Raw genomic sequence first — 26,427 nt, forward strand, 5'->3', positions numbered from 1 at the left:
AGACAAGCCTGTGGCTTGGGAGTTGATTGACTCCAGATAGTACACCTCCTGGACATCTGCTCTCTCGACTTGAGCCTCAGTTGCCCTTACTTTCTAGATCCCCAAAAGCAGGCTCCCGATGAGGGACTGGACGGACCCAGGGCAAGCGGTGAGCTATGAGCTACCCTGGCATCGAAATGGGCCTGGCAAAGTGCCCTAATGCTTAACTATAAGCTAAGGGCTTGGTCATGGACAAATTCTGTCATGATCCAAAAAGTAATAACTAGATTTGGACCCTGCTGGGGTTAGGAATGATTCGCTCCAGTCAATGTTACAACTGAAGTGAAGTCTGTTGAAATGCACCATGAAGCTCTTAGCGAGGCTCTTCCTGGAGACAACGTGGGCTTCAACGTCAAGAACGTGTCTGTTAAAGATGTTCGTCGTGGCAATGTGGCTGGTGACAGCAAAAATGATCCTCCAGTGGAAGCTGCAGGCTTCACAGCTCAGGTGATTATCCTGAACCATCCTGGTCAGATCAGTGCTGGTTATGCACCTGTGCTGGATTGCCACACAGCCCACATTGCTTGCAAGTTTGCTGAGCTGAAAGAGAAGATTGACCGTCATTCTGGGAAAAAGCTGGAAGATGGCCCCAAGTTCTTGAAATCTGGTGATGCTGCCATCGTTGATATGGTCCCTGGCAAGCCCATGTGTGTTGAGAGCTCCTCTGACCACCCTGCTCTGGGTCGTTTTGCTGTTCGTGATATGAGGCAGACTGTTGCTGTGGGTGTCATCAAAGCAGTGGACAAGAAGGCAGCTGGAGCTGGCAAGGTTACCAAGTCTGCCCAGAAGGCTCAGGAGGCTAAATGAATATTATCCCCAGTACCTGCCACCCCAGTCTTAATCAGTGGTGGAAGAACGGTCTCAGAACTGTTTGTCTCAATTGGCCATTTAAGTTTAATAGTAAAAGACTGGTTAATGATAACAATGCATCGTAAAACCTTCCGAAGGAAAGGAAAATGTTTTGTGGACCATTTGTTTTTTTTGTGTGTGTGTGGCAGTTTAAGTTATTACTTTTTAAAATCAGTACTTTTTAATGGAAACAACTTGACCAAAAATCTGTCACAGAATTTTGAGACCCATTAAAAACAAAGTTTAATGAGAAAAAAAAAGCACTGAGCACTGCAGTCTGAGTCTGCGGTAAGATGTCCCCAGGAGAGTCACCCTACAAGCCTAAAAGTGTCTATTTCTATGTCCATACAGAATGGTAAATATTAGGAGAATTAAAGATGCTAATTAAGTTGCAGGTCTAAGGAGAGGAGAAACACACCTAAAGGCTGTTTTGCCCTCATGGGTTGCAGGTGATCAAGAAGTCTGGAAAAACAGTTTTGATCCTCCTTCCCGTGGGGAGGCGTGGGGAGAGGATCAAAAAGAGCAGCTGCAGGGAGAGAGGGGGATTGATGATTGGAGAGGTGAGTTGATTGAAGCTTGCTGCAGGGGGGTGACGGAGAGACAGCAGAGAGAGATAGAGGAGACGGATACAGTGGGAGGAAAGAATTGCGCAGTTAGAGAGAGAGAGAGATACAGAGAAAGAGAGCTGGGAGAGACGAGAGATTGAATAAATGCAACTAATCAGCAACCAGCTTGGCCCTTGTTCTTCCTTCGTCCATCCAAGACAACAGCCGTCCCGGGTGGAGAAGCGGCTCAAGAGCACTGAACGCAGGCGGGGAGAGACCTGCCTGGAGAGCCCGTGAACATCCTTTCCTGAGTAATCCCTGCGCCCGAGAGGGGCTTACACAGCTCCTCGAGAGTACAGAATTTGTTTTTACATGCACATATATGTATATACACACAAACACATGTACATGCACACGTATGTATACACACATGTATGTACACATATGCACATGCATGCACGCACGCTGTGGGCACACATTTCGCTTCCTACCAGAATATGTGCACTCCAGGAACGTGCCCTGCCCTCCGTGACGTACTGGCCAGGAGCTGCCTCCAGCCCACTCAGGGGCTGGCCAGCTTCTCGGTGCCTCCCGAGCCGTGCCCGGAACCCTGGCCGGCATCTACGCGGCAGGCGCCCCCCGAGCTCCACGCTCAGGCTCCAAGCCCCGAGCAGCGCCCACTCACGGGACTCCCCACTGCCTGAAGCGACGGGGGCCAGAGGCACGGGGGTCCCAGGCCGTGTGGCGGACCCCCGAGGGGCTCCTCACAGAACAGGGGCTCCTCTAGCCGAACTCTGGGTGCCCACGGGGGGGGGTCCCCCTGCCCCCGCCAACAGCTGCCCTCCCTCCTCACCATCGCCTCTCCCAGGACCACAGGGCACCTACCCTCTGCCACAGCACCACCAGGGGGGACTTCAACCCTCTGCCCGGGCCCTTTCTCAGGGGTCCCTTTCGCCCCCAGCCCCCCCGGTGAAGCCCTCCCCTTGCTCTGGCGAGGGCCGACCCTCAGTCCCCACTCAGGGACCAGGGACCTGCAGCTCGTGCCTGCCCTGGGCACTGGGTGTGGCCCCAGCGGGCTGTTATCTGTGCGCCTTATCCAGCCATGTGCTCGCCCCGGGCAGCACCCAGGCCCTGCCCAGGAGCATGGGACTTGGCTCCTGCCCCAGCAGGCTGCCTGTCAACCCTAGCTCGTCGGAGACCGTGCGCGGGTCACCGGTGCCTCAGACTTTGGGGAGGGAAGGCCTAAACCCATGTCCGTCAGCCCTTCCCCACCAGCATCCCTTCTGGCCTGCTTTCCTGCCCGTGGCACCCCGCCCTGGGCCCACCCACTGAAGGAATCGGTTCCCCATGACTCCCTTGGAAAATACTGGGTCACATCCCCCTCCCCTCCCCCGCCCTCTTGAGAGGGGCTCGCCTGACTCCAGTGGAGATTCCCCTTCATCCCACACAGGATCTTGGAGTGAACGCGTCAGATCCTCCGTTTAAATAGGGAAATGAACCACTAACTGTCTTTTCCAAGTGTCCTGTCTGAATAAGATCCACGGTGAGGCTGTCCACGGCTCTCATTCGTTCAGTCAAAGCCGCTCTAGCCAGATCTCAACCAGCAAGTAAACCATGACCTGAAAACCCTGCAAAGGGGGCTCATGTTCAGTCGGGGTGGGGGGAGGGAGTAGGAGGAGAGAACTGGGTGAGCAGGAAAAAAAATTTCGAAGATTTTTATTATTGTTGCTGCCATTTTGGGAGGGAAGCCCAAAAGAGCTGTCCAATGTCCAATATTTATTTTTCTGCAGACCTAGGCAAACAGTGGGGTTGGTGTCCTAGAGAGGCGAGTTTGAGGTTATTACAGTTTTCTAAGAATAAGAACGCAGCCAGAGTAAGGACGAGGGTTGCCTCTGAGACTGCGGAGCTGGTCAGCGTGGACGCGTGGATGCACCGCGGAGTGCAGAGGCGGGAACCTGGCTCTGAGAAAGTCCGGTCGGGGCCTTCATGGGAAGTCTCCAAGCCGGGGTTTCTTCTCCAGCCAGGCTGCCCAGAGATGGGAACTGTAGATAAAGCACCTTAGAATTTCTGAGACTTATTTTTAACCCCTGATTAGGAGCCTGTCAGTTCAGAACGTGCCTGAGCGGTTGCGTCGTGGGTCAGCCAAACCCCGGGCCTTTTCCCTCTTGATATTTATCGTGATCCTGACTTTCTTCCTCCCAGCTGCGTCCAGCGGGAGCTTTTGCCCAGCTAGTGTGTTTCTTCAGACGGCCAGAACAACTGCTGAAATTCTTCCTTCCCAGTGCGAGAACGCACCACATTTCTGTTCTTTCTCACACGCGTCTCTTTGTGGCTAAAGGTTTTCCATTCAGGACTGGAGAGAATGCACAGTGGGCAGAGCACAGGCCTTGTACGTGGCCTTGGCCAACCCAGGTTGGATTCCTGGTGCCCCATACGGTCTCTGGAGCACTGCCAGGAGTGATCCCTGAGCGTGGAGCTGGAGTAAGCCCTGGGCACCACTGTCTGTGGCCCCAAACAAAACACAGTCATGAGAAAATAAAGTTTTCCATATTATCAGTGAATATTGCATTGTCCCTTTACACAAGATGCCTGTCACTTACTTTTTTCCCCTTTTCTGACCCTCTGTTTATGCTCTATCCGGTGTGTCATGCACGGTCTTCAACATTCTCCAGAATAAGTGGTCTGTGGGGCTGTTGCTAGAGCTGAGGGGACAGGGGAAGAAATGCACATGTAACTACCAGATGGAGGTGCAGAAGGAAGGGTTTGCTCACCGTAGTTGGGCCTTCAGGGGAACATCTGACTGGACACGGGGCTCAAAGACCCCTGACAAGTAGGCAGGGGAGCCCCAAGCATTGTGAAAGGCTGCTGTGGATGTCGGTTCTGCGTGCCTGGTTTCCCCCGCCCAGGAGTGTCCACTTGTGAACCTGGGGTGCTCTGAGAATCTTCTGGAAGCGATTCTGCATAGATTCCTCTAAGAGTCACACCTGGGCATGCACGACAGCAGTGGAAGGCAAGTTCCGCAGAGGATTCTGAGGGAAACTGCACATAAGAGCGGTGAGCGCCCTTGGGTTTCATGGTTTGAAGACACTTTCCTCACCTGGACCCCTCGGGCCCCTGGGATATGCCAGGGGGCCACAGGTGGAAAATGCCTAGAGGGGGAGCACAGCCCAAGACCCGGTAGACTCAGGGCCGTGGTGGGAAAAGGTTGAAGAACCCGGGTTCAAAGCTCCCTGTCGCTGACACGTGCAGGGAGAGATGCGGCGGGAGCAGAGAATGCGGCTCCTGACTTCAGAGCGTGCCCCCCCCCCCAGGACGTGGTCTGTCCGCATTTCGGCAGACGCCCCGCTGGAGAGGTCCCGGACCACTTCCTTCCCCCCACCCCCATTTTATTCCTTTGGTTTCTTTGCAGTGGCTTCACTCTCTCTCTAACCTTTAGAGCGAGCGAGCGCATTTGCCTGGGCACTGGGCGTGGCCAGTGCGCAGGGTGGTTGGCGGCTCAATTTAGCCCCTTCACATGGACACACGGTTGGTTTGTGTTTGGGTGGAGAAATAACAAAAATCGGAAAAGGGCCAAGTGGGAAATGTTCTCTGACAGCTGTTTACCCACCGAGGAGGGAGGACCGTGGATGTTACACCAAGGCTCTTTCATTTATTTATTGGGGGGGGTCATGCCTGAGGGTGCTTAGCAGCGACTCCTGCTTTAGTGCTCAGTGTCATGACCTGACACCCGAGGACACTGGCCTGAGCTAGTGCAGATGGAGAGAAGGGGACGGAGTCCAGAGGGGAGGCGGAATTGGATGGATTCTGTTTCTGGAGGCTCTAGGAGGACTGGACCAGGCAGTGGCCAGCCCTGGCCTGGTGCTGGGTGCTGCGCTCAGCGGGCAGAGAGCACAGACAAACAGGTTGCAGGCTGGTCTGGGGGGAGGGAAAAACAATCAGATGTTGAAATCTGGAGCGCTGAATTCGACCCAAGGAATACGACAGCTGGACGCGGCGGACAGAGTGAGCAGGAGCACACGGGGACAGACACACCCACGAACACGCAGCACTGGCTGACTTGGGTGCTTAGTGCGGCACTTATGTGATTAAGCCCATGCTGGTTTTTTCTGTTTCTTTTTTTTTTTTTCTGCTAAAAAAGGGCAGTGTCCTTAAGTAGAAATTAAAGCAACAGTAAAAACAGAAAACAAAAATGACCCCTCCCCCTACCTAAATCTGCATTTCAAAATCACAGATTTACCCACAGGAAAGCCAAGGCTGCCCAGGGGCTCCAGCTCAGGAATCATTTGTGAACTATATGAATCACCCAACTAGTAAAATCCTTAAAGATGAGCTAGGGCAAAGTGAAGTGTTTGAAATGACTGTTTCAAAAGAGAATTTTAAGACACTAAGAATTTCTTCTCTTGGAGACACACAAAAGAATCTCAGAACCGAGCAGCTCGCTGCAGAGATGCCGCAGGAGTTTGTGCCAGGCCGATTTCATGGGGGCGGGGGGGCGTCCTCAGATGGAAGCAGGCGTCGTCCCTCCACCTGGCCCCTAGGAATCCCACCAGCCGCCACCTGCCAGAACCCAATGAGAAGCCCAGGTATGCAGGATCTCTGACAGCAAACTCCAGGCCTCAAGGGTTAGGGGCTGGCCTGGTCCTTCACATCTCCTGGTCCCTATGGGGCCTGGAGGTCACGCCCACAAACTGCTATCGGGGGTCCTTAACCACCATGATCCAGAGGCACACAAAAGAATCTCAGAACCAAATACAGAATATGTGATTAAAACATAAATACAGATTAAGGCGGTTGACAAGCGACAAGTGTCTACACAGTACTGAGTGCTAGCAACCTACTTTCAGGACATAAACATAAAATCATATTTAAAATTTTCTCGCTGCTTTTTAAATTTTTTTTTTCTTTTTGGGTCACACCCGGCAATGCACAGGGGTTACTCCTGGCTCTGCACTCAGGAATCACCCCTGGCGGTGTTCAGAGGACCATATGGGATGCTGGGAATCGAACCCGGGTTGGCCGCGTGCAAGGCAAACGCCCTACCCGCTCTGTTATCACTCCAGCCCCTCTCGCTGCTTTCTTGACGTTAACTCGAGAGCTGTATTTTACGCATCCAGGCTCAAATAAATGAGATTTTAAAAATCATTTGCCTAGGAATGTCCTGAAACAATGCTATTTTCTGATTAAGACCGGACTTCACCCCAGGGGAAATTTTGCAGGTATCTGCAACTTGCAACCTCTATCTCCTATCTCCCGCATGTGGATAGCATAACTTCAAGGCTCTCCTCTCTGCCTTCCCCCGACTTGGCTGAAATGGCCTCAAACTCGGGATCTCCCCCTGCGCGCTGGGAGAGGGGCTTTCCCCAGCGCTCCGCTTCCCGCTCCTGCACGGAGCCCAGTTCCCCGCCTGGCGCTCACTCCTGCTCCTTTTTTATTTGATGGTTTATATGAAAGGTGACTTCTTTAAGAGACCAGCCTTTTATCTCTCTCTTCCGTTACCTTTTATTGCCATCCCAGGACGCCAGGTTTGATCTCTACCCAAATTCTCAAAATAAATGACACGTGATTGAAAAAGCGCGGACCGCGCAGCTCCTAGAGCCTGGAGCCGTTTCCTGGGCTCCCCGCTTGGGCGTGATTATCGCCCCCTGCCCAGGTGGGGATCGTGCCTGGGAGCAGGCCAGCAGCCCCTGCGAGGCGCCAGGAGCGCGTCACGTGCCGGCAGCCCTGCAGGTCCAGCGCGTCGCGCCCGAGCCCCTGCGGCGCGAGGCTCGGGCTCCGCCCCGCCCGCCCGCGCCCGCCGCGCCCGCCGCGGCGTGTCCCTCGCCGGCCGCCGTAGCCCGGCGCGGCCGGCCGCCGTTCCAAGATGGCCGCGGCGCTCGCGGCCCCTGCGGCGGGCTAGAGGCGGAGGCGGAGCCCGCTCCCTCCCGCACTCGGGGGCTCCGGGGGGCCATGCGGGCCGCCGGGCACGGATGAGAGACGCGGCCGCCGAGCCGGTGCCCCCGCCCGCCGTGGCCGTGCCCCGCGCCGCCGCCGCCGCCATGGAGGAGCCGCCGCCGCCGCCGCCGCCGCCGGAGCCCGAGCCCGAGCCCGAGCGCTGCCGGGGGGCGAGGTGAGCGCGGGCCGGGGGTCGGGGCCGCGGGGCCGCGGGGGCTGCAGCAAGCGGCGTGCACGCCCGGGCGGGGGGCCGCGCCCCGCATCGCCGGCCCCGCGTGCAGCCGGACCCCCCGCCCGGGCCCAGCCGGACCGTGCGCGCGTGTGCGTGTGTGTGTGTGTGTGCGTGTGTGTGTGCGCGCGTGTGCGTGTGTGTGTGTGCGTGTGTGCTTGCGGGGGTCCCGAGCCCCCTCCCCTGCAGGCGCGGCTCCCGCCCGAGCCCCGCGCGCCGGTGCAGCCGATGCTCGCGCACGGCCCGCGCGCCCCGCCCGCTGCACGACCCCTCTGCAAGCCGCCCGCGCGGGGGGCGCCCGCACGTGCACGCCCGGGGCAGCAGCGGGTTGCCCCCCCCCCCCCCCCGACTTGGCCGCCGCAAGACTTGCAGGGATGGAACTTTGGTACCCGGACGCTTTTTGTGACTTTCATGCCTTAACTTTTTTTTAAATTACTATTGTTTTGTTATTTTTTGCATGTGGGGGTTTGCATTAAGCGAGGGGGTTTCTCTCTGCTCCTACACCGCCCCGTTTGCCCATCCCAGTGGCCCCTTAATTCTTCTAGCCCAGCCGCGAACTGCTGCCCCCTGCTCCCCTGGAGTGCAAATGCTTTCACTGCGGGGGCCCGCTTGCATCTTAGGTTTTCTCGGGTTCCAGGAATCAGGCTGCGAAGTGTCCTCCTTCCGGTTCCTGCCGCAAAGGACGTTTTGAACAAATCCTGGGAGCGTTCGTTCTGTTCCTTCTGGATAAGCCAACACCTCTGGGACGTTTTGCTCAGAAGCTTCTGAAATAGATTCGCTAGTGGAGTAACATTTTAGGTTTGACTTTCTGGCAGGAGGAGGGCGGGAAGGTAGGGGTGGTGAAGAAGGAACCCGGCCTCTCATACGTGCAGAATTTGCACTCCTGAACGGAACATCTTGATACTTTAGCGTTTTCTCTTTGAGGACAATAGAGAGTGGGCTGGAGAGGTAGTGCAGGGGTAGGGGCTTACTTGGCATGTAGCCAGTCTGGACTTCATCCTCCTCAACCCTGAAGATCCCTGGAGCATTACCCGGGGTTATCCATGAGCACAAAACTGGGAGTAAGCTCTGAGCATGCGGAATGTAGCACCCTCCAACCCCCCCCCACGCCCCTGCAAAGCGAACAGTAGTGAGAAAATTTAATTAAGTGCTTTACATGTGCCATTTCCTTTGCTTATGTTATTCTTTGCATGGATTCTTTGAGGTAGGTTTTATTTTCCTCTAAGAAAACTGGGGAAACTGAGGCACAGGGGTGCAGTGTCTTGTCCATGATTTCATAGTTAGTAGTGAGCCCAGGCCCGCTGCCCGTCCCTGACCCTCGTGCCAGACAGTACTGTAATTCCCTTACGCGCGGGGCGTTGCAAAGTAGATTTTCTGTGCCTGGGCTTCTGGCTGTGAGTGTTCGGAGGGAAAGGTAGCAGGGGCAGAGAGAAGTGAAAATGTTGCACACAGGCCACTTTCCCCAGCGCGAAAGGAAGCCCTGGTCTCCCTGCTGGTTCCTCTGCGGCCTTGTTAGCATAAAAATAGGCCAGGATAGTGGGCTGCGTCTAAGTGAACAGCAGTGTACGGGACTAGAAGACCTCCAAAGCACTGTTCTTAGCAACGTTGCAGTTAATTTGAGGTAGCAAATCTGTGGAGCATCTTCCCTGGCAGGGCAGTTGTTTGCTCTGTTGCACCCTCCCTGCTGCCTCCCCGTCTGCGCCAGCCAGCCGGCTTCTGACAGACAGACAGCCGTGCCCTTTGGCCCCAGAGCCTCGAGGGCTTCCTCAGTTGCTCATTCGCTCCTGACCGTTGGAGAGAGGGGCACCTTGACAGTGGGCGAGGGGCCACACCTGTCCCTGCCCGGAGGGTGGTGGGGAGGGCGTCTGTGCCCGTGCCGTCGGGCGGGTGTGCTGAGGCCGGGGTCGGTGCAGGCCCGCACACGTCGCAGGTGCTGCCTCCACATCTGCTGTGTCTGACGCAGGCTTGCGCAAGGGCCCGGGGACACCAAACAGGTGAGCGGCCGCTGTCAGCTGCGCGGGTGCGTGATCTACAGGGGCCGGGCCGGAGGGCGCCTCCGAGCTTCTGGGTCAGCTGGAGGCGGGCCCTGGGACGAGCCTTCGGGCCCACGGACCCCTGCGGCTCCTTGGCTCTGCGTGCGGGCAGGGCTTCTACAGTAAGACCGCTGGGGCCATTGGATATGCCTGTGTTAAAAATAGCCTCATTGTTCTCACCTGGGAAGGTGCTTGTTACTGGAACTTAAACATTCCTGTGTGGTGGTGGTGTTGTTGGTGTTGCTTGGACCCGTGGCTTTCTCTGTGATTTACTTTATGGAGCGTGGTGTTTTTTCACGGGAAAAGGTGGGTTGCTCGACTGTCCCAGCCCTGCTGGGCCGTGTGTCCCCTCTGAAATGTCTGTCCTGTGCGGGTGTGGCTGTGCTGGCTTTCTCCGGAGCCCCCCTGAGATGCACAGGCTCCGAGGGGCGTGGCCGGGGGCCAGTGCCTCGGTCGATGCGGTTGCTGGTGGCCTTAGGCAGAGCCTGGTGGCCACGGGGCAGCCACAAAGGGCCCCAGTGAGGACGGGCGCGCTGCCGTGTTCCGGCACGGGGACGGCTCGTCTCAGGGAGTGCGCTGCTCGTCCTTAATTGTTGTGTTGTTGGAAGGTGCTGCTGCTTCCTTCTCAGGCGTGTCCTTGCCGGGTCCTGTCCGTCTTGTTCCCGGGAGAGCTGCGGTCCCGGCTGCCTCCTGGCCCACGGGCCGCGTTCCTCATTCCTCGGCGCTTAGCGCGGGCTCGGAGCAGCAGCTCTTCCCTCCTCAAGGCACCTGGATGCTGCCGAGGGTTGGCCTCGGGGAGGAGTTTCTTCAGGGGGACGGTGGGAGCTGTGCTTCCCCTGAGCAGAGGGGACGGCGTAGGGGGCGGGGTGACCCCTGCTCTGGTTCCTCACGGCATCGCCCGTCGGGATGCGCTTCCCGGTAGAGCAGAGGTGGTGAGATTGATTGATAAGCCTGGAACCAGCCAGCGGAGGCCCCTGAGTGATCGTCCTTTCAGTGTAACAGCCCACCAAGGGGCCGAGGCCCAATTTGCCGGACCTGTGTTTGCCCCTGTCTGCGTGGTTTCAGGTGCGTGCGTCTGCGTTTGCCGGGGTCTGTGTGGCTGCAGGCCCGCCTCCCCGAGGAAAGGCTTATCCTGAGTGGAGGCTTCTTGGCTCTGGCCCTGCACTTGGCCAGTTTGGCCCTTGGCACTCGTTGGCACGCGTGGCTGGGTCCCGGGCGGCTGGTTTCCCATCTCCCCCCTCTCAGGAGCTCACAGCCAACCTGCTCTCCCTGCTGCCTGCAGGGGGCGCTTTTGATTAACGGGGTCTCGGGGTGCCCGCCCTTCCCTGCCCTCTCCGGCCTCACCTTCTGCCGTTGCCCCCCCCTCCCCGCCCCGGTCCCTGCACAGGAAGAATCTTCTGGCTCAGTTCTGGAAAAGTCATGGCCAAGAGGGCAGCATCAAGTGCTTTGCAAAATGCTTCTTGACTCGTGAGGATTTTGTTCAAAATTGATAGTGGTGGCGGTAGTTTTTCTAGGTCTAAGTCATAAAATTATGCTTAAAAGCTGTAGCGCCTCATCCGCCTTGTACATCTCTGAACTCTCGTCTCTCAGGGAGGGTTGTGGGCTGCACCGTGCTGCGCCCTGCCCGCACCTGCTTTCACGGCCTCCGCTGCCCTTGGCCACACCCTGGACCCCAGCCCCTGCTCCTCTCGCCTCCCTCTGCGCTGGCCGGGCCCAGGGGCGGGGGACCGCTTTCCTCGGACGCGTGCCTGGCACAGGCTCGGGTGCGGGGCCCGGGGCGCTTCAGGCTGGCAGTGAGGCAATGACCTGCTTTCTAGCAGCTGGGCTGGCCCATGGTGAGTTCCCTGAAGCTGTGGTTTCCTGGAAGCTCGTGGAAATGTCCGTGGCTTGGTGGGCGGTTTACCCGTGGAAATGCCCGTGGCTTCATGGGCGGTTAGCCCGTGGAAATGCCTGAGGCTTCGTGGATGGTTTGCCCGTGGAAATGCCCATGGCTTCGTGAGCGGTTTGCCCGTGGAAATGCCTGTGGCTTCATGGATGGTTTGCCCGTGGTAATACCGTGGCTTCATGAGTGGTTTGCCCGTGGAAATGCCCGTGGCCTTGTGGATGGTTTGCCCGTGGAAATGCCCGTGGCTTCATGAGTGGCTTGTGCATGACACTATCCTATGGTTTCGTGGATGTGAGGTTTGGCCTAAGACAGTGGCTAGCATTCCCAGAATAAAAAGAAAGGACAGAAGAGCTCTCCGGCCATTTTCCCTCCTCTAGTTCACCCTCAGTTTTCTCTTGATCTGTGAATCAGTACGCTCTTTTTATTGTTTGTTTGGGGGCCACTATTGGCAGTGCTCAGAGTTTACTTCTGGCTCTCTGCTCAGGGCTCATTCCTAGCAGGCTCGGGCCGTGTGTGATGCTGGGGTCCAGCCTGGCCATCTGTGCGCGAGGCAAGCATCCTGCCCGTTGCACTGCTGCTTGCTTCAGTCCCCTGTCACTGTATCTGAAAGTTCCAGGACTTACTCCTGGCTCTGTCCGCAGGGATCCCTCCTGGTGGGGCTCGGGGAACCCGGTGTGGTCCCAGAGGAAATTACTAGACCCTGATCATTTCAGTCAGCCTTCTTGGAATCCTCACTAGTGCTCATCAGTGTCCCTTAAAAATGAGTTGAGGGGGCTTGGGGTGACAGTATAGCTGGTAAGGTGCTTCCCTGGTGGTCTTGATCCCCAACACCACATATGATCCCCCGAGCCTTCCAGGAGTGACCCCTGAGCGCCAGGTGTGACCCAAACACCAGAAAACTAAAAGAACAACAAAAACCCTTCAAGTCAAGGGCCCTGGGGTGACCATGGCGGGGGGGGAGGGGGGCGTGGGAGGGGAGTGTCCAGTGCTGGGCCTGGGAGAGCATCTGTGTGTAGCGGGAGGCCCGGCCTGTCTCCCCACTGGCCCCGCCCTCTCTGGTGAGCACGACTGTCGGCTCCGGTCACTGCCTCCCGGCACGTGTGTGTGACCCTGGATGGTGCCCCCAGGTTCGGCCAGGGTGTGAGAAGACCGTGGGGGGCTGGAGGGATAGGGCTGTGGGTGAGCACTGGCCTTGGGTGTGGCCGACCAGGAGATCCCTTAGACCCACTGGGTACTCCTCCCCCAAGATAGGATATACATTCATTTTTCCCTAAACGTTTTTGTAATGGGTATGTCACATACTTTCATTTCCTAATGAAGCGCTAACCCTAGATCCCTGATTTTTTTTTTTGCTTTTTGCTTTTTGGGACTGAAGCCATAGCATAGGGACTGGAGAGATAGCACAGCAGGTAGGGCATTTGGTTTGCACGCTGCCGACCCGGGTTCAATTCCTCCGTCCCTCTCGGAGAGCCCGGCAAGCTACCGAGAGTATCCCGCCCGCACGGCAGAGCCTGGCAAGCTACCCGTGGCGTATTCAATAGGCCAAAAACAGTAACAAGTCTCACAATGGAGATGTTACTGGTGCCCGCTTGAGCAAATTGATGAACAACTGGAAGACAGTGCTACAGTGCTTTTTGGGTCACACCCAGCGGTGCTCAGGGGTTGTTCCTGGCTCTGCACTCAGGAATTACTCCTGGTGGTGCTGGGGGACCATATGGGATGCTGGGGATCGAACCCAGGTCAGCCGTGTGAAAGGCATATGCCCTACCCGCTGTGCTATCGCTCCAACCCAGACCCCCAATTCTTTTTTTTTTTTATTATTAGTGAATCACGGTGGGGGTGCAGTTACAAATTTACAAACTTTTGTGTTTGCATTACAGTCATATAGTGATCGTTTACCCATCCCTCCACCAGTGCTCATTCTCCCCAAACAATGTTCCTAGCATCCCTACAACCATCCCACCCTTTTATTCTCTCTCCTTTTGAGATCCCCGATTCTTAACCAGCACTTTCATAGTTCTGTCCCTTTACACGTCTCGCTAGGATTAAAGTGGGAAGGATTGCACGTTGTCTGAAGAGACCAGCGTGGATAGCAAGAAGAGGAGTAAAATATTTAGAAATTTAGGAGGAAAATTTTCATCAAATTATAAATCAACGTGAATTTTCTTCCTTAAAATTTCTCTATCGTTTTTATGAGCGGATGAGCTGGCTCCATCCAGCTGTTCCATCCACTGCCAGTGAGTTCCCGCGGGTGCCAAGCGTCTGTCAGGGCTCAGGACACTGTCCGGAGGAAGGACTGGGAGGCGTTCCGTCAGAGTGGCTTCGTTGCAGCGGGAAGAACTGCTCGTGGAGAAGGGGTCAGGCACTGGCGCTCAGATGCCAGGTGTGATGCTTTCCGTGGAGTGGCGGGTGCAGTCCAAGCCGGGGTTCCTGGGGCCCCGTTCAGAGGCAGGACCTGAAGAACCGAGTCGGGTTCCCAAGGACGCTGCCCCTCTAGGCACACAACCCCCGGAACTGTCCGGCCTCCGCCTCTCAGCCAGACTCGCCGGAGGGAAATCCGAGGGTGTCTTCGCTGTGCTGGTACAAACCCCGAGTTCTTTCTTCAGAACACAGGAGCTTTCCCACGGGGGTTTGTGCCCCACTTTCGGGCGTGCGTCTGCGTCTGGTTCCGGTCCCGAGCTGGGTGCTGCTGTGTGCACAGGGTGCCGGGGGCCCTGTGGGCCCGCTTGCAGCCAGTCCGCTGGAAGGGAGTTCGGGCCCAGCTGGCCTGCCACTGGCCCGGTGAGAAACAGGCTGGCACACGTCCCCAGTCCTGGCTTCTTGTCCTGGCGGTCACTTGTTGTGTGCCCTCTGCCCCCTCCCCCAGCGAGTCCTGTCCGTGGCTCAGCCCCACCACCAGCCTGAGTCGAGGCCAGCCCCTCGGCAGCCAGGGGACAGGGATTCTCGAGAGTAAGTGGCCTTACAGAGGTGAAGCGTGATGGCTCTCTCTCAGAAGAAAGTAATCACACACTTGAGATCTCCCCCAAACTCGAGGGACAGTTTTTCTCATGAGGGGCCGGAACGGTAGTACAGCAGGTTCTCATGTGGCCAAACCGGGTTCCCCTATGTTCCCCTGAGCACCGCCAGGAATGATTCCTGAGCACTGGGCCAGGAGTAACCCCTGAGCACGCCAGTGTGACCTGCAAATTAAAACCAAGGGAACAGTTCTTCTCCTGCATCCCTTCACGCTCAGGCTCACCTGTCGGGGTGGTCCTCTGTCCACTCCTGTCCACTCCTGTGTCTGGCCCTTCCATGCCACAGCTCCCACGCCTGAGCCCGTGCCCGTGGCCCACGGAGGAGTCTTCCTCACGCGCGTGTGTGCTGTGCCTTGAGAGCTCTGGAGCCCTGGCCCCGAGGGAGGGTTGGACTGCACACGGGGCTGTGGGTGTGCTCTGACCCCCTCCCTGGAGAACGGGCACAGCCGCTGACCCACCCCACCACTGTTCCCAGCCTTTCCCACCAGGCCCCTGCTGGTGAACCCCTTTTCCTTCTGGTTCACACCCTAGTTTTGGCACCTCGTTGATGCAGCTTTCCCCCTTGGGGTACCCTGGTCCTGTGGAACACTGCACCCAACGGCCATTCTTCGAGCTTCTTAGGCCAGTGCGCGGCCCCTGGCCTGCCCACCTGCACCCGGCACGGCCAGGACACTGGGGCACAGGCAGAACCTGCGCCCCCCAGCCTGACGGCACTCGGAATGAAACAAGGTTAGGGTCTGAATAGTTCCTGAAAGCAGCAGGAACAAGCATGCGTTAATCTTTACCTTGCAGTGTTCTCCTGGTTGCTCATCCTTAAAACCCAAGAATCAAGGCTGGGGCAGTGGTCCGGTGTGTGGGGGGGTGGGGGCACTGCCTTGCACACGGTCAGCCTGGCTGTGGTCCCAGTGTTTCGTGCCCTTCCCACCCCAGCAGCGCTGGGTGTGACCCAGAACCAGAACCAAAGCCCCACACAAACCAGAGACCCCATCAGGGATCGTGGGGATGGGTGTAAGACTCGGCACGGAGAGTAAACTGGTGTGTTTGCTCCTCCTGGAGTGCAGGTTTTCAGACAGTTTGTTTCTTCGGAAACGCTGGGCTGCACCCCGTTTCCCCGAATCATGGTCTGCAGGGGGGAAAACGGGGATGGGGGGCGGGGGAAGGAACTTCTTGTTTGTGGCGTGCGTGGATGCTGAGTTTAGGGAGAAGGTGTCCTGGGTGTGTCCTCACCCCGGCCCCGCCCCTCCCCTCCTCCCCTGATCACTGCTGTCCCCCTCCTGCCCGAGGTGGGGTCAGCTGTACGGTGGCGGCCACGGGTTGCCTTGGAGGAGGCTGTGAGCCGCGTGGAGTTGGGCTGTGACACGGCTGCCGTGGGGTGACCTACGGCCAGTCCTGCGGCCGGCAGTTGGCCCGTAGCCAGCCCTGCGCTGCTGGAGCCCAGCTTGGGTCCGAGCCAGGCCTTTCCTCCTCCTTCTGGGTTTCTGGCTTTCCCCGGACTCGTGTTCCTCGGCATGGCGCCTGTCGCTGAGTGGGCTGCAGCGCACCTCCCGTGTGGGGGGCTTCGTGACATCAGCCGTCATCATTGCGTCCTCTTCTCTCGGAGGGGAAGGGCGTGAGGTTGCGTTTCCCGGGAAGGTCCTCTGCTCTGAAGGGGCTGTATCTGCATGACTGTGGAAGCGTGTGTTTCCTCTGTCTGCAGACGTCCTCAAAGTGAGCAGAAGGGCCCGGGGACCTGGCTTTCCAGCTTTCCTCTGCTGCTCCAGCGGTGACTTATTTTCACGCTTCCCAGCCTTGCTCGGAACTCAGCCCCGCTGCTGGAGGATGGTCAGTCACGGTCGCCGCCAGCTCGCAATTGAATGACCTGCTGTGGACACAGCTCGCTCATTCTCGTATGTTTTTGGGTGCTTATTTGTCTTGTTAATTCTTCATAACTTAGATGACTGCTATTTCATCGTTTAAAATGTTGCAAGTTGCTTTTGAGTGATCTTTTCCAGACCAATCCGTCTGCCTCCTTGGCAAAGTGGGTGCAGTTCCTTTGATCGGTGAAGCTCTCTGAGGCAGTCGGCGTGTCTCTGCTTCCGGACGCCAGGCCTTATTGCGGGGAAACCTGAAAAAGAGACAGCATACCTACCTAAAAATAGTCCTGACTTTAGGCTGCATTTGTTTTCTAAGCTTTCTGCATTTTAAGATTCATTTATGCTTTTCTTTGTCTAAGTCATGTTTCTGAACTCCTCGTCCGTGCTGTGACATTAGTGACAGGTGGTGTCCTGCCCTCTGCGTTGTTCCACCCTCCACGGATGACATCATGTCACTCAGGGTTCCTGTTGGCGCCTTGTTCATCACCGGATAGCAGTCTCCGTGGAAGCTCGCCGTATTCTCGTGGCTTCTTTTACATGGGTCCCTCCGTCCAAGACCTGGAACTGTTGAGACACGCAGGCGCGCTTCTTGTCGAAAAGTTTCCTTTGTGAAAACCCGGCAGGGAGCAGACGCAAGTTGGTTCTCGGCCATGGAACGGTTGGGAGTTGAGAAAGGGGTCAGAGAAAGGGGGTGACGTTCCTCGGGATCCCCGAGATGAGGTCTGACGACTGCCGCCTGTGTCTGTCTCCCTTCCTGCTGGGGACTTGGCTCCCGTCTGAGGAGGTGCCTGCCTGACTCAGCCCCTGCTCTGGCTGCAGAGTCGTTTCGACACGCTGCCCGCAGCCCGGCCCCAAAAGCACCTGGCACAGTCCTTTCCCCAGGACTCCTCTCCACGGCCCAAACTCCCCACTGACACGGAAGCTCCAGAGGCTGCCTTCATTCCGCCCCAGGAAGTCGCTGGCTTCTGTGATGAGCCAGATGAGATAGAAGTCAGCCCAGAAGTTCTAGAAAGTATTTATAGACCTAGACTTAACTCAGCTGTCGAGAGAGTGGGTACTGTGTCTTCAATCTATAGTGATGTGTCTACAATAGAAAAACATCTTGAGCTGCATTCTGGTATTGACCCATTTCACTAGATGACTCCCCCAGGTGGTTAGGCCGTCTCTCCAGGAGTCAGGTGGGGCGTTCCGCACATCTGGGGCTTCCCTGAGGATCTCTGGGCCATTCCCCTCCGGGCTAGGGGTGCGGCTGTCCACTGAGACCCACCATCCCCAAGGTCTTAGCTGGAATCGGAGGAGGGTGTCACCAGCCAGGTGACCTAAACTACAGCTCGAAAAAGAAATCGGGGTTTGGGGGACGGTAGGAAGGAATATCTTTGGGTTGTTAAGAGACGTGAAGAATCTAGCCACTGTGCTTGCTTCTGGTGGGATGAAGAAGTTTGGGCGTGTTACTAGAAAGTCTCATCCTAGAATAATTTCAGGATCTACTGAGAGCAGACCCGTAACCGAAGAAATAGCGTTTGGCATCGTAACAGAAAACACGACTCTGGTTGTGCCGTCTCTGTGAGGATCTCCCCCGGAGCCAGGCTGGTTGTGCGGGGCGGACGGTGCCTTACGTGTGGGAGCCTGGCTTCCGTCCAGGCTCCGCGTGGCCCGCCAAGCACCACTGGGCACCACGCTGGGAGTTGCCCCTGGGTGTGACCCTCCAACAACCCCTTCCCCGTCAAACCTGAGCCAGCTTTCACCACAGTCAATAAGATTTTATAGACATTCAAAAAAGTTTTAAATTACAGAACTGTGATTTACAAAGTTGTTGAGAGTTGAGTTTTAGGCATATAGTAATTAAACTCCAGTCCCACCACCTGTGTTCAAGTTCCTTCCACCAGTGTTCCCAGCTTTCCCTCCCGTCCCAGTCCCCACCTCATCCCTGCCAGCAACCTGACAGGCATGTCATAAAGATAAAAGTCCACGTGGCTGCAGCTTGCATCTCATGTTTTCCGTGTTGCTGAGTCTGTCTGGATATATGGCTGCACCCCTCTCTTATACGGCCAGTGTAACTGAGCCCTGATACCTGTTCACCCGTTACTTCCATTCTTTTCTTTCCCCCTGATTTATTTCCTCCCCTTTCTTCTCTCAACGCTGGGGTCAGGCGTGCTCTAGGCATCCCCTCTTTACTCTATTTTCTTATTGAGTATTCCGTATAAAAATAGGAACTCTACATGAATTTGCGTGTCATGCTTTTGCAGGGGCCGTGCTAATCTTCTCTGTATCCATCTGAATTTTAGTATATGAGCAGAAAGGAGTACTGTAGACATTTATTATTGGGTGGGCAGGGGGGAAGTGGTTTGGGTCACACCCGGCTGTGCTCAGGGATCAGGAACCACATGGGATGCCGGGAATTGAACCCAGCTTGGCCAAGTGCAAGGCAAGCACCGTGCCCTTTGTACTGTGTCTGGCCCTAAAATTCCCCTTTTTATGAGCTGTTTGTAGTTTGTCGTATCCAGAATGAAATAGCTCATTAATAGGCTCATTTATGTGTGTATACACATATTTACATATTCATACATATTCATATGGACTCTGTAGCATATAAAATAATGGACAAAAATCTATAAACTTAAAATTGTTTAGTTTGGTTTTTTTTTTACTTTTAGGAATGGTGGAAGAATGTCTAACAGATACGCATTTAGTATCAGTCTAAAGATTTTTAAAATTTAAACATAATTGCCATTGAAATTCTGGCAGTCTGCCAGAATACTGACTTGGTTACATAGGAGTTCATATTTTTAATAAGCTTAAAATAAAATAGAAGAGTAATAGCTATTTCTTAGTCTTGGTGAGCCTGTGTGAGCACAGGAAGATACACGCAGAAGTGAAGAAACACAAAAAGAGTAAAACCCTCATCATTGGGTCATAGTTGACTTTAAATGACAAGGTAGAGCTGACTTTTTTATTATTAAACCAGAAGTACTAGACTAACACTGATCTCGTTGGGGGGCCCACACCTGGTGGTGCTCAGGGGCTGCCCCATGGGGTGCCTGGACGGCACCTACATCTGCCGCATGTGAGGCAAACACCCAACCCGATTTGTTATCACTTCGGCCCACTAATCTCATTCGCCAAAGGTTTACTGAGTGTGGGTGCACGTCTCCCCGGGAGCCAGGGCGCCCCTTGGCAGACAGATGGTTGCCCCGTCCAGTCCCACTTCAGCGGAATTCTTCGACTGTCTCTGACTCCTTTTTCCCTCGCACTGATTTCATTTTTCTTAGTTTCTGGGGGTTTCAGAACTGTTCCAGGTCAGGAGTTGTAACTGTTCCGGCCGAGGGACTGTGCCCTGGAGGGCACTGATACTCTGCTCCGTGTTGCTGCCCAGAGGAGGGTTCTGCGCGGCCGGCGGGAGCAAGAGCTGGCCAGTGACACCTGGCTCGGGATGTTGAGGCGGAGAGCGTAGACTTTCGTTTTAAATTCTCGCCATGGGTCAAGCGAAAACACAAGCTAAACATTTGCCAGTGTGGTGATGTACTCTCTGGTGGGCATGAACTCTGTGAGATCTGAGCTCAAACTAGAAAAATGCACAGCAAAGGCTAGCAGGGACACGTGCTCCCAGCAGGGGCGAGAGTGCCCGAGCCCATGTGCTTGTCTGCACGGGTCAGAGGCGCAGGGGCCCAGCCAGGGGAGGCCAGTGGCAGACACGAAGCTGCAGCTCCGAGCAGATCTGAGCCGGTGCCTTCCTTGCTACCTGTCATGAAAGCTGGGACCGTGGTGTCACAAACCACACCCGCCTTTCCCCCATCCTGTGTCACAGGTGAGGCCCGGGCGGGTGGGAAGCTCGCCTACCAGGTGAGCGGGCGTCCTGAGGCCGGGACCCAACTGGAAGCGGGTCTGTGCTGGAGCGCACAGGAGATGTGATTCTTCAGGCCTCGGGGTCGGGGGTGCAGGCCGTGCCCAGAGCAGACGCTGTGGGAAAAGGGGGCTTCCTGAGACGTGGTCGTGGAGGGACCCCCGGGCCTCCCTGCAGGGATGCCATCCATTTAAGAGAAGAGCAACCAAGTAAGTGTGCTCTTGGCTTGTGTTTGCTTGGGGGCCACATCTGGCAGTGCTCAGGGATCACTCCTGGCAGTAATCCAGGGACCTTGCCAGTGGCGCCAGGAATTGGGCAGGGTTGGCTGTGTGCAGGGCATGCAAGTGCCTTCCGCACGGTACGTCTCTGGCTCTCAGTGGAAGTTTGAACCAGAGTAACTTGGCGAGGGGATGGATGTTTGGGTCATGCTGAGCAGGGCTTGGGAACTTTACCTGTTCTCTGCTCCAGGGGTGCTCCCATGTGGAATGTGTGCGTGTGTGCACATGTGTGTATGCGTGCGTGTGTGTGTGTGTGTGTGTGTGTGTGTGTGTGTATGTGTGTGTGGAGGGCGGGGAGGGGGGGTGAGGGGTTCAAGCCAGGGCCGACCACGTGACAGGCAAGCACCTCAACCCTTGTTCTCTCTGTCCAGCTTCCCAAAGTAATTGCACTGGAGCATTGTCATCCCGTTGCTCGTCGATTTGTTCGAGTGGGCACCAGTAACGTCTCCATTGTGAGACTTGTTACTGTTTTTGGCATGTCGAATATGCCACGGGGAGCTTGCTGGGCCATCCCAAAGTAATCAGAAAGAAAGATTCCTTGGGCTGGAGAAAGAGTGCAGGGGCTAAGGTGGTTGCTTTGGAGTTGGCTGACGCCAGCTCAGTCTCTGGTCATCCCTGACTGCCCAGCGGTGCCAGCAGAGACATGGCTCCCGGAGCCTGGGGCACGCCCAGTCCCAGCCTCCCCGTCAGGACAGAAAACTCCTGGGCCGGAGCAGCAGCTCTGAGTGTCACCTGTTCCTGGGAGGCAATGACGCAGCTACGGTCTCTCTGTCAGGGCCGCGCTCAGTAGCCGCTGCCCACCGCTCTCTGTCCCCATCGGCCGCCTTGCGGTGTGGGCGGCCGTGTCTGAATGAGCGAGCCCCGGGCACGTGCTGACTTCCTGTCTGGGGGTGGGCATGGCACGTGTGGCGTGGCCGTCTCTGGACTGCCCCTGCCAGTTGACGGAGAGTCGAGAGGAGCGAGGAGCTGGGCTGGCGTGTCGGGAGGGGGCGGCTTGGCTCCCTGCAGCCCTGCAGGGCTGCCCGTGCTCACTGGACGCTGCTGGCCCCGGACCGTGCAGTTCCCTGAGTGGCATCTCCGTTTCTGAGTCCAGATGGCGGTTTCCCGGGCAGTCTGTGGCGCCATCTTCCTGCAGGCCCGCAGTGCTTTATTGGAGCCGGCCAGCTGTGGAGTCGTGGAAAAGTGCTCGTCTCCTTCAGGCGGCCTCGTCATGGAGGCTGCGCTACAGGCTCTTGCTGGTTCAGTCCTGGGAGGATGGGGGCGCTAGAGGGCGCCAGAGGTCAGCTGGCCAGGGCCGTGGACTCGGGGGGTGCCCTGGGCGTGGGAGGCCCAAGCCATGGTCATCATTCTCTGATGGGGCAGTGACTGGACAGTGTCCGCCGGGCACCAGGTGCTTGTTTGCTGGAGATTTTTGCCGTCTGCCCCTCGGGGGTGCGTTTGCACCTGGCCTGCTCCCCAGCTGTGTGACAGGTCTGCATCTGGAGACATCTGGAGGCTGCAGCCGAGTAGCCACCCCGCAGCCCCCGCCCCGACTCGGTCTCCTGAAGCCGTGTGTCAGGGTGCCCTGTGAGCGGCAGGTCCCGTGTCTGCTGCCCTGCCTGGCCTGTCCCCTCAGCAGCTGCACTGCAGCTGTCAGGAGGTCCTCGAGGCTGGCCAGGGCGAAGGCCAGGGCTGGAGCAGTGGGAGCACCGTGTGGTCCCTGGGAGTGGCCTCTGAGCACGGCTGGGTCCGGCTTTCCTCTTCCCCGCCCCCCCCCCCCGCATCCCCCCCCACTGGCTCCCTGCACTTTGCTCACCCATTGGTCTGGACTTGGGTTGCTCCCACCTTCTGGAGTCTGTGATTGTGAGGAGAGGTGATTTCTGTTGCCAAAGGCCCTTGAGGACATTGGCGCCTGTTGTCACCAGGAACCTGGGAGTTTGTTCTCCCCATTCTGTGGGTTGTCCAGCGGTCCTGTCCTCCCTCCACACCGCACCCCCCCCCCAAACCGCCTGTTGCTGCTGGTGTCCCAGGCTTGCTGGCCGTGGGTCTGGGCGCTGTGCTCCAGGGGCCCAGAGGTCACTCTCAGCTGGGCCTGCAGCCTTGGGGCCTGCGGGGCTGCTGCAGCCGGAGTCGGACTGCGTGCGTGTGTGTGTGTGCGTGTGCGTGTGCGTGTGTGTGTGTGTGTGTGTATGTGTGTGTGTGTAGGGCATGCCACGGCACTTCTCAGATCGACTTGTTGGGGAAGTGACATGGGACAAACCGCTTTTCCCAAAGGAACGGAATTTGGAAAAGGATCTTGATTTATTTCTGCTACCCTGAGGCTTTTGCTTGTTTTCCTTTCAGCTGCCCAGTGCTTTTCTGTGCCCTTGACCTTCTATAAGAAGCCCCGCTATTGTCTGTTTCTCCCCCACTTCGACGATTTCCCTCTGCGTGGGCCTGCTGACGCTCCTCACTGTGGGTTCTTTTCTTGCTTTTGAGCTGCTTGTGCCCCTGTGCCGGGCTGGCGCCTCATTTGCTGCCTCCTCCTGGCGCCTCCCAGAAGGAGGGTTCCCGCAGGCCTGTCCCCCTGCTGACCTGCCGGGTCCTGGGGTGATGCTCACAGCCCTGCCCCTGGACGGGTAGGAGAGCACAGGGCCGGGATGTGGCTCGGGGTGGTCTTCCGGTTGGCCAGAAGTGGAGGAGAGTGACACAAAGTCGTTTCTGTGGTTTTGGGGCCTCACCTGGCGATGCCCAGGGAAGCATGTGGCGTGTCGGGGAGCAGAGCCGGGTGGGCTGTGTGCCAGGCAAGTCACTGCCCGGCCCCTCATGTGAACCCTCTCGGGTGTGGTTAAGATATTTTTTTCTTTCTTTTTGGGTCACACCCGGCAATGCACAGGGGTTACTCCTGGCTCTGCACTCAGGAATCACCCCTGGCGGTGCTCAAGGGACCATATGGGATGCTGGGAATCGAAGCCAGGTCAGCTGAGTGCAGGGCAAACGCCCTATCTGCTGTGCTATCGCTCCAGCCCCTCGGTGTGGTGAAGGTTTTATGAGAGCTTGCTTTGTTTCCAGGGTGGGAAGAACACCCAACGGAGCCCCCGGCCACTCGGGATAGAACTGGGAGGGGGCCCGTAGGTGAAGCATGCCCCCCAGCCCTGCAGCTGCGCCCCTCCCCCCCAAGAGCTGGTTTCCTTAACGGCTTCACCTCATCTGAAAATGGTTTTTAGGCTTTTTGTTTTTGTTTTTGTTTTGGGGCCACACTCAGCTTGCTCGGGGCTTGTTCCTGGCTCTGCACCCAGGGATCAGGTGACTGACCATATGTGGCACCATTTAAAAAATACTTTTTAAAGTTTGTAATTATTTTTATTTTGAATAATGAGTATCATTAGAAAGCAGTGATCACTCAGATCCTCCTGGACGCCCGCAGCTGCCAGCAGCTCTCAGCAGCTCTGAGGGCCCCGAGGGGCAGGAGAGGTGGCACGGCGGGGGGGGGCCTTTGCCTTGCGTGCAGTCGGGTTTGATCCCCGGCATCCCATGCGGTCCCCCTCAGAAGTGATTCCTGAGTGCAGAGCCAGGAGTAACCCCCCCCAGCACTGCCGGATATGGCCCCCAAGCTCCCCCCCTCGCTCTTGCTCCCCAAAATGGTTACCCGAGATTCTTCTCTGAGCAGTGATTCAGCTCCGTGCTCTTCACCAGCTCACTTGTCTGTGGACCTGCCGAGATGCACTGAAGCTTTTACTCGCGGCGGACTGTTCTGTTGAGGTCACTGCGCGTCAGCTAGCGATTGGTGGTTTCTTTACAGGTGAATTTGGAAAGTCTCAAGGCAGAGCACAGAATGGAAACAGTTGTCAGGGGAGGCGGAGGAGTGGCTGTTTCAAGTTTGGGGAGAAAAATCAGGGAAGTCCAAGAGAAAAATTGCACCCCACACGTCTTCAGGTTGCTCAGTGCTGCCACACGAGTGGCCGAGTGCTGGGCTGGACTCAGTCTCCTGCCAGCGTCAACACAGAAGGGCAGGGCCTGCCGCAGTGACGGGCTGGAGGTCAGCGACCCGGGCACACCCGCGCTTACCGGCCGAGGGCAGGAGACAGTGGTGAGTGGTTCGTCTGCTTCCCGTGTTGGCCCGGGCCCCGGACAGCTGGGCGATCCAAAATAGCCTTTCGCAGGCCTCGCAGGCCCGTGGGTCGGTGCTGGCCGTCAGCTGGCGCTTGGAGCTGGGCCGTGCTCCCTTTCGTCCGGCTGCCGTTGCTCTCCCGGGCAGCCACTGGCCACCCAGGGCTCACTGCCCTGGAGCACAGGAATGGCCTGATTCTTCCAGGGACATCTCTCGGGGCAGTGAGGGGTGCTCCTGAGTCAGGGGGAGGCAAGTGAGAGTCCACTGGTCAGAGCACCCACTCTTGAGTCGGTGGGGGGGGGGGGACTGTGAGGGAGAGTCCAGCAGTGGTCAGAGCGCGTACTCCTGAGCCGGGGAGGAGATTACGCTTAAACTCAGCTCTGACATTTTACGTCTCGCACAGCCAGTGCCCCCTCCTGATAGCCAGGCGCTGGGTGGAGGGGGGGAGCTACTTCTGAAATGAACTGGACGGGGGTCAGCCTCAGTTGGGGGAAAACCACACAGAACAAAGTGACATTTCCTTGCTCTGTTTCTTTCACCGACAGTCGCGGCTCCAATAATCATTGCCGGTTTTGCGGGACTAATACTGTTTATGACCAATACGAGGCCAGGACCTACCCATTGCTGTTTTCATATTTATATTTTTACTGGAAAAACCTAGGTTGTGTTTTGTTATTTCAAAAGTATTTTCTGGAGAAGTAACACTGATTCGAAACCTAAACCTCAAAAATTTAATGTCTTTAAATGAAAGCATGCTTAAAATATTTGGAAGTTGGCGAATACCAAGCAGTGAGTATATATTTTTAAAATAACGATTGCAAAATAATTTGTTTCCGTTGTCCCCAGGGAACTTGTGCTCATTTTCTTACTGTCCCAAGCACGGGATCCAGGGGGTCACTCCCCTGTGCGGCCCGTGGGTCTCCTGCTCCCCAGGTGCTGAGGCATTTCAGGCTACGCGTCCTGGAGCCTTCGCCCCCAGCCCTGCCCGGCCCCAGCACGAAGCCATTTGAACATCTCTCCTGGGAGCGGTGCCCTGGGTGGCACCGGTTCGTGCTCTCTATGGCAGTGCTCCCATGCCATCGTGGCCGTGAGCGGAGCTCCGCAGTAAGCTCGACTGGGTGAAAAACAGAACAGCTTTAATTTGCGGGGGAAACAGGTCAGCTCTGATATTGGTGCGAGAGCTCCTAAGAAGCGAGAGTGTCTGCAGACGCCGTCACTCACTGTTTTCACCAGCGGCGTGGAGGTGGAGGGCTCCAGTCGCCTGGATTCTCAGATCTCTCTTACATGCTGGTCCGGAAGCGTCGCTGTGGTGCTCGGGGCTACTGTCCCTTAGGTCAGACATCACCGTCTCCGGTTCTTGTACCCTTTGGAAGCCCCGTTCTTCATCTTAGTCCTGCGTCACTGGTGCGTGATGAGCGTAGACGTAGGTGCGGTCTGAGTTCTCCAGGGTCGCCGCGTTTGCTGGAAGATGCTGGGCACACTCCGCACGGGCTCTGCTCTAGATGCGGCAGAAGCTCGGGGGGAGAGATCTGATGAGGGCCCTACCCTTGACCCTGTCACTGTCACTGTCATCCCGTTGCTCATCTATTTGTTCGAGCGGGCACCAGTAACGTCTCTCATTGAGAGACTTTGTTACTGTTTTTGGCATATCCAATACGCACGGGTAGCTTGCTGGGCTCTCCGAGAGGGGCGGAGGAATCGAACTCAGGTCGGCCTCGTGAAAGGTGAACGCCCAACCGCTGTGCTGTCACTCTAGCCCCCCTTGACCCTACTTAGGGGAATCATTTCTTGTTCATTTCCTTAGAAGATTTCTAGTTTGGGAAACTACTTTTATCTTAAAAATGGACTTTACACATGAAAA

The 26,427-nt window shown here is 56.7% G+C and overlaps 2 protein-coding genes and 1 non-coding gene across 4 annotated transcripts in view; 2 read left to right on the top strand and 1 right to left on the bottom strand.

Annotated features, from left to right (window-relative positions):
- Positions 1–297: 297 nt before the first annotated feature.
- On the top strand, positions 298–1,142 carry LOC101551705 (elongation factor 1-alpha 1-like; the record flags this gene model as incomplete). The annotated part of the gene is made up of 1 exon (XM_055136754.1): positions 298–1,142. A coding segment is annotated over one exon (549 nt), but the record flags the coding sequence as incomplete, so codon positions are not given.
- A 6,142-nt stretch (positions 1,143–7,284) lies between these two features.
- Positions 7,285–26,427, top strand: part of MAP3K4 (mitogen-activated protein kinase kinase kinase 4) — a 71,279-nt gene continuing 52,136 nt past the window's right edge. For both annotated transcript variants that reach the window (XM_055134356.1, XM_055134357.1), the window contains exon 1: positions 7,285–7,539. In XM_055134356.1, the coding sequence (XP_054990331.1) occupies positions 7,400–7,539 (140 nt within the window). In that variant the 5' untranslated portion in view covers positions 7,285–7,399. The remainder of the gene's footprint in view (positions 7,540–26,427) is intronic.
- On the bottom strand, positions 18,580–18,684 carry LOC129404565 (U6 spliceosomal RNA). The gene has a single exon (XR_008629959.1). It is a non-coding gene; the product is annotated as a U6 spliceosomal RNA (small nuclear RNA).

Source organism: Sorex araneus, chromosome 4 (assembly GCF_027595985.1).
Source record: "Sorex araneus isolate mSorAra2 chromosome 4, mSorAra2.pri, whole genome shotgun sequence".
In the NCBI taxonomy this organism is placed as follows: Eukaryota; Metazoa; Chordata; class Mammalia; order Eulipotyphla; family Soricidae; genus Sorex; species Sorex araneus.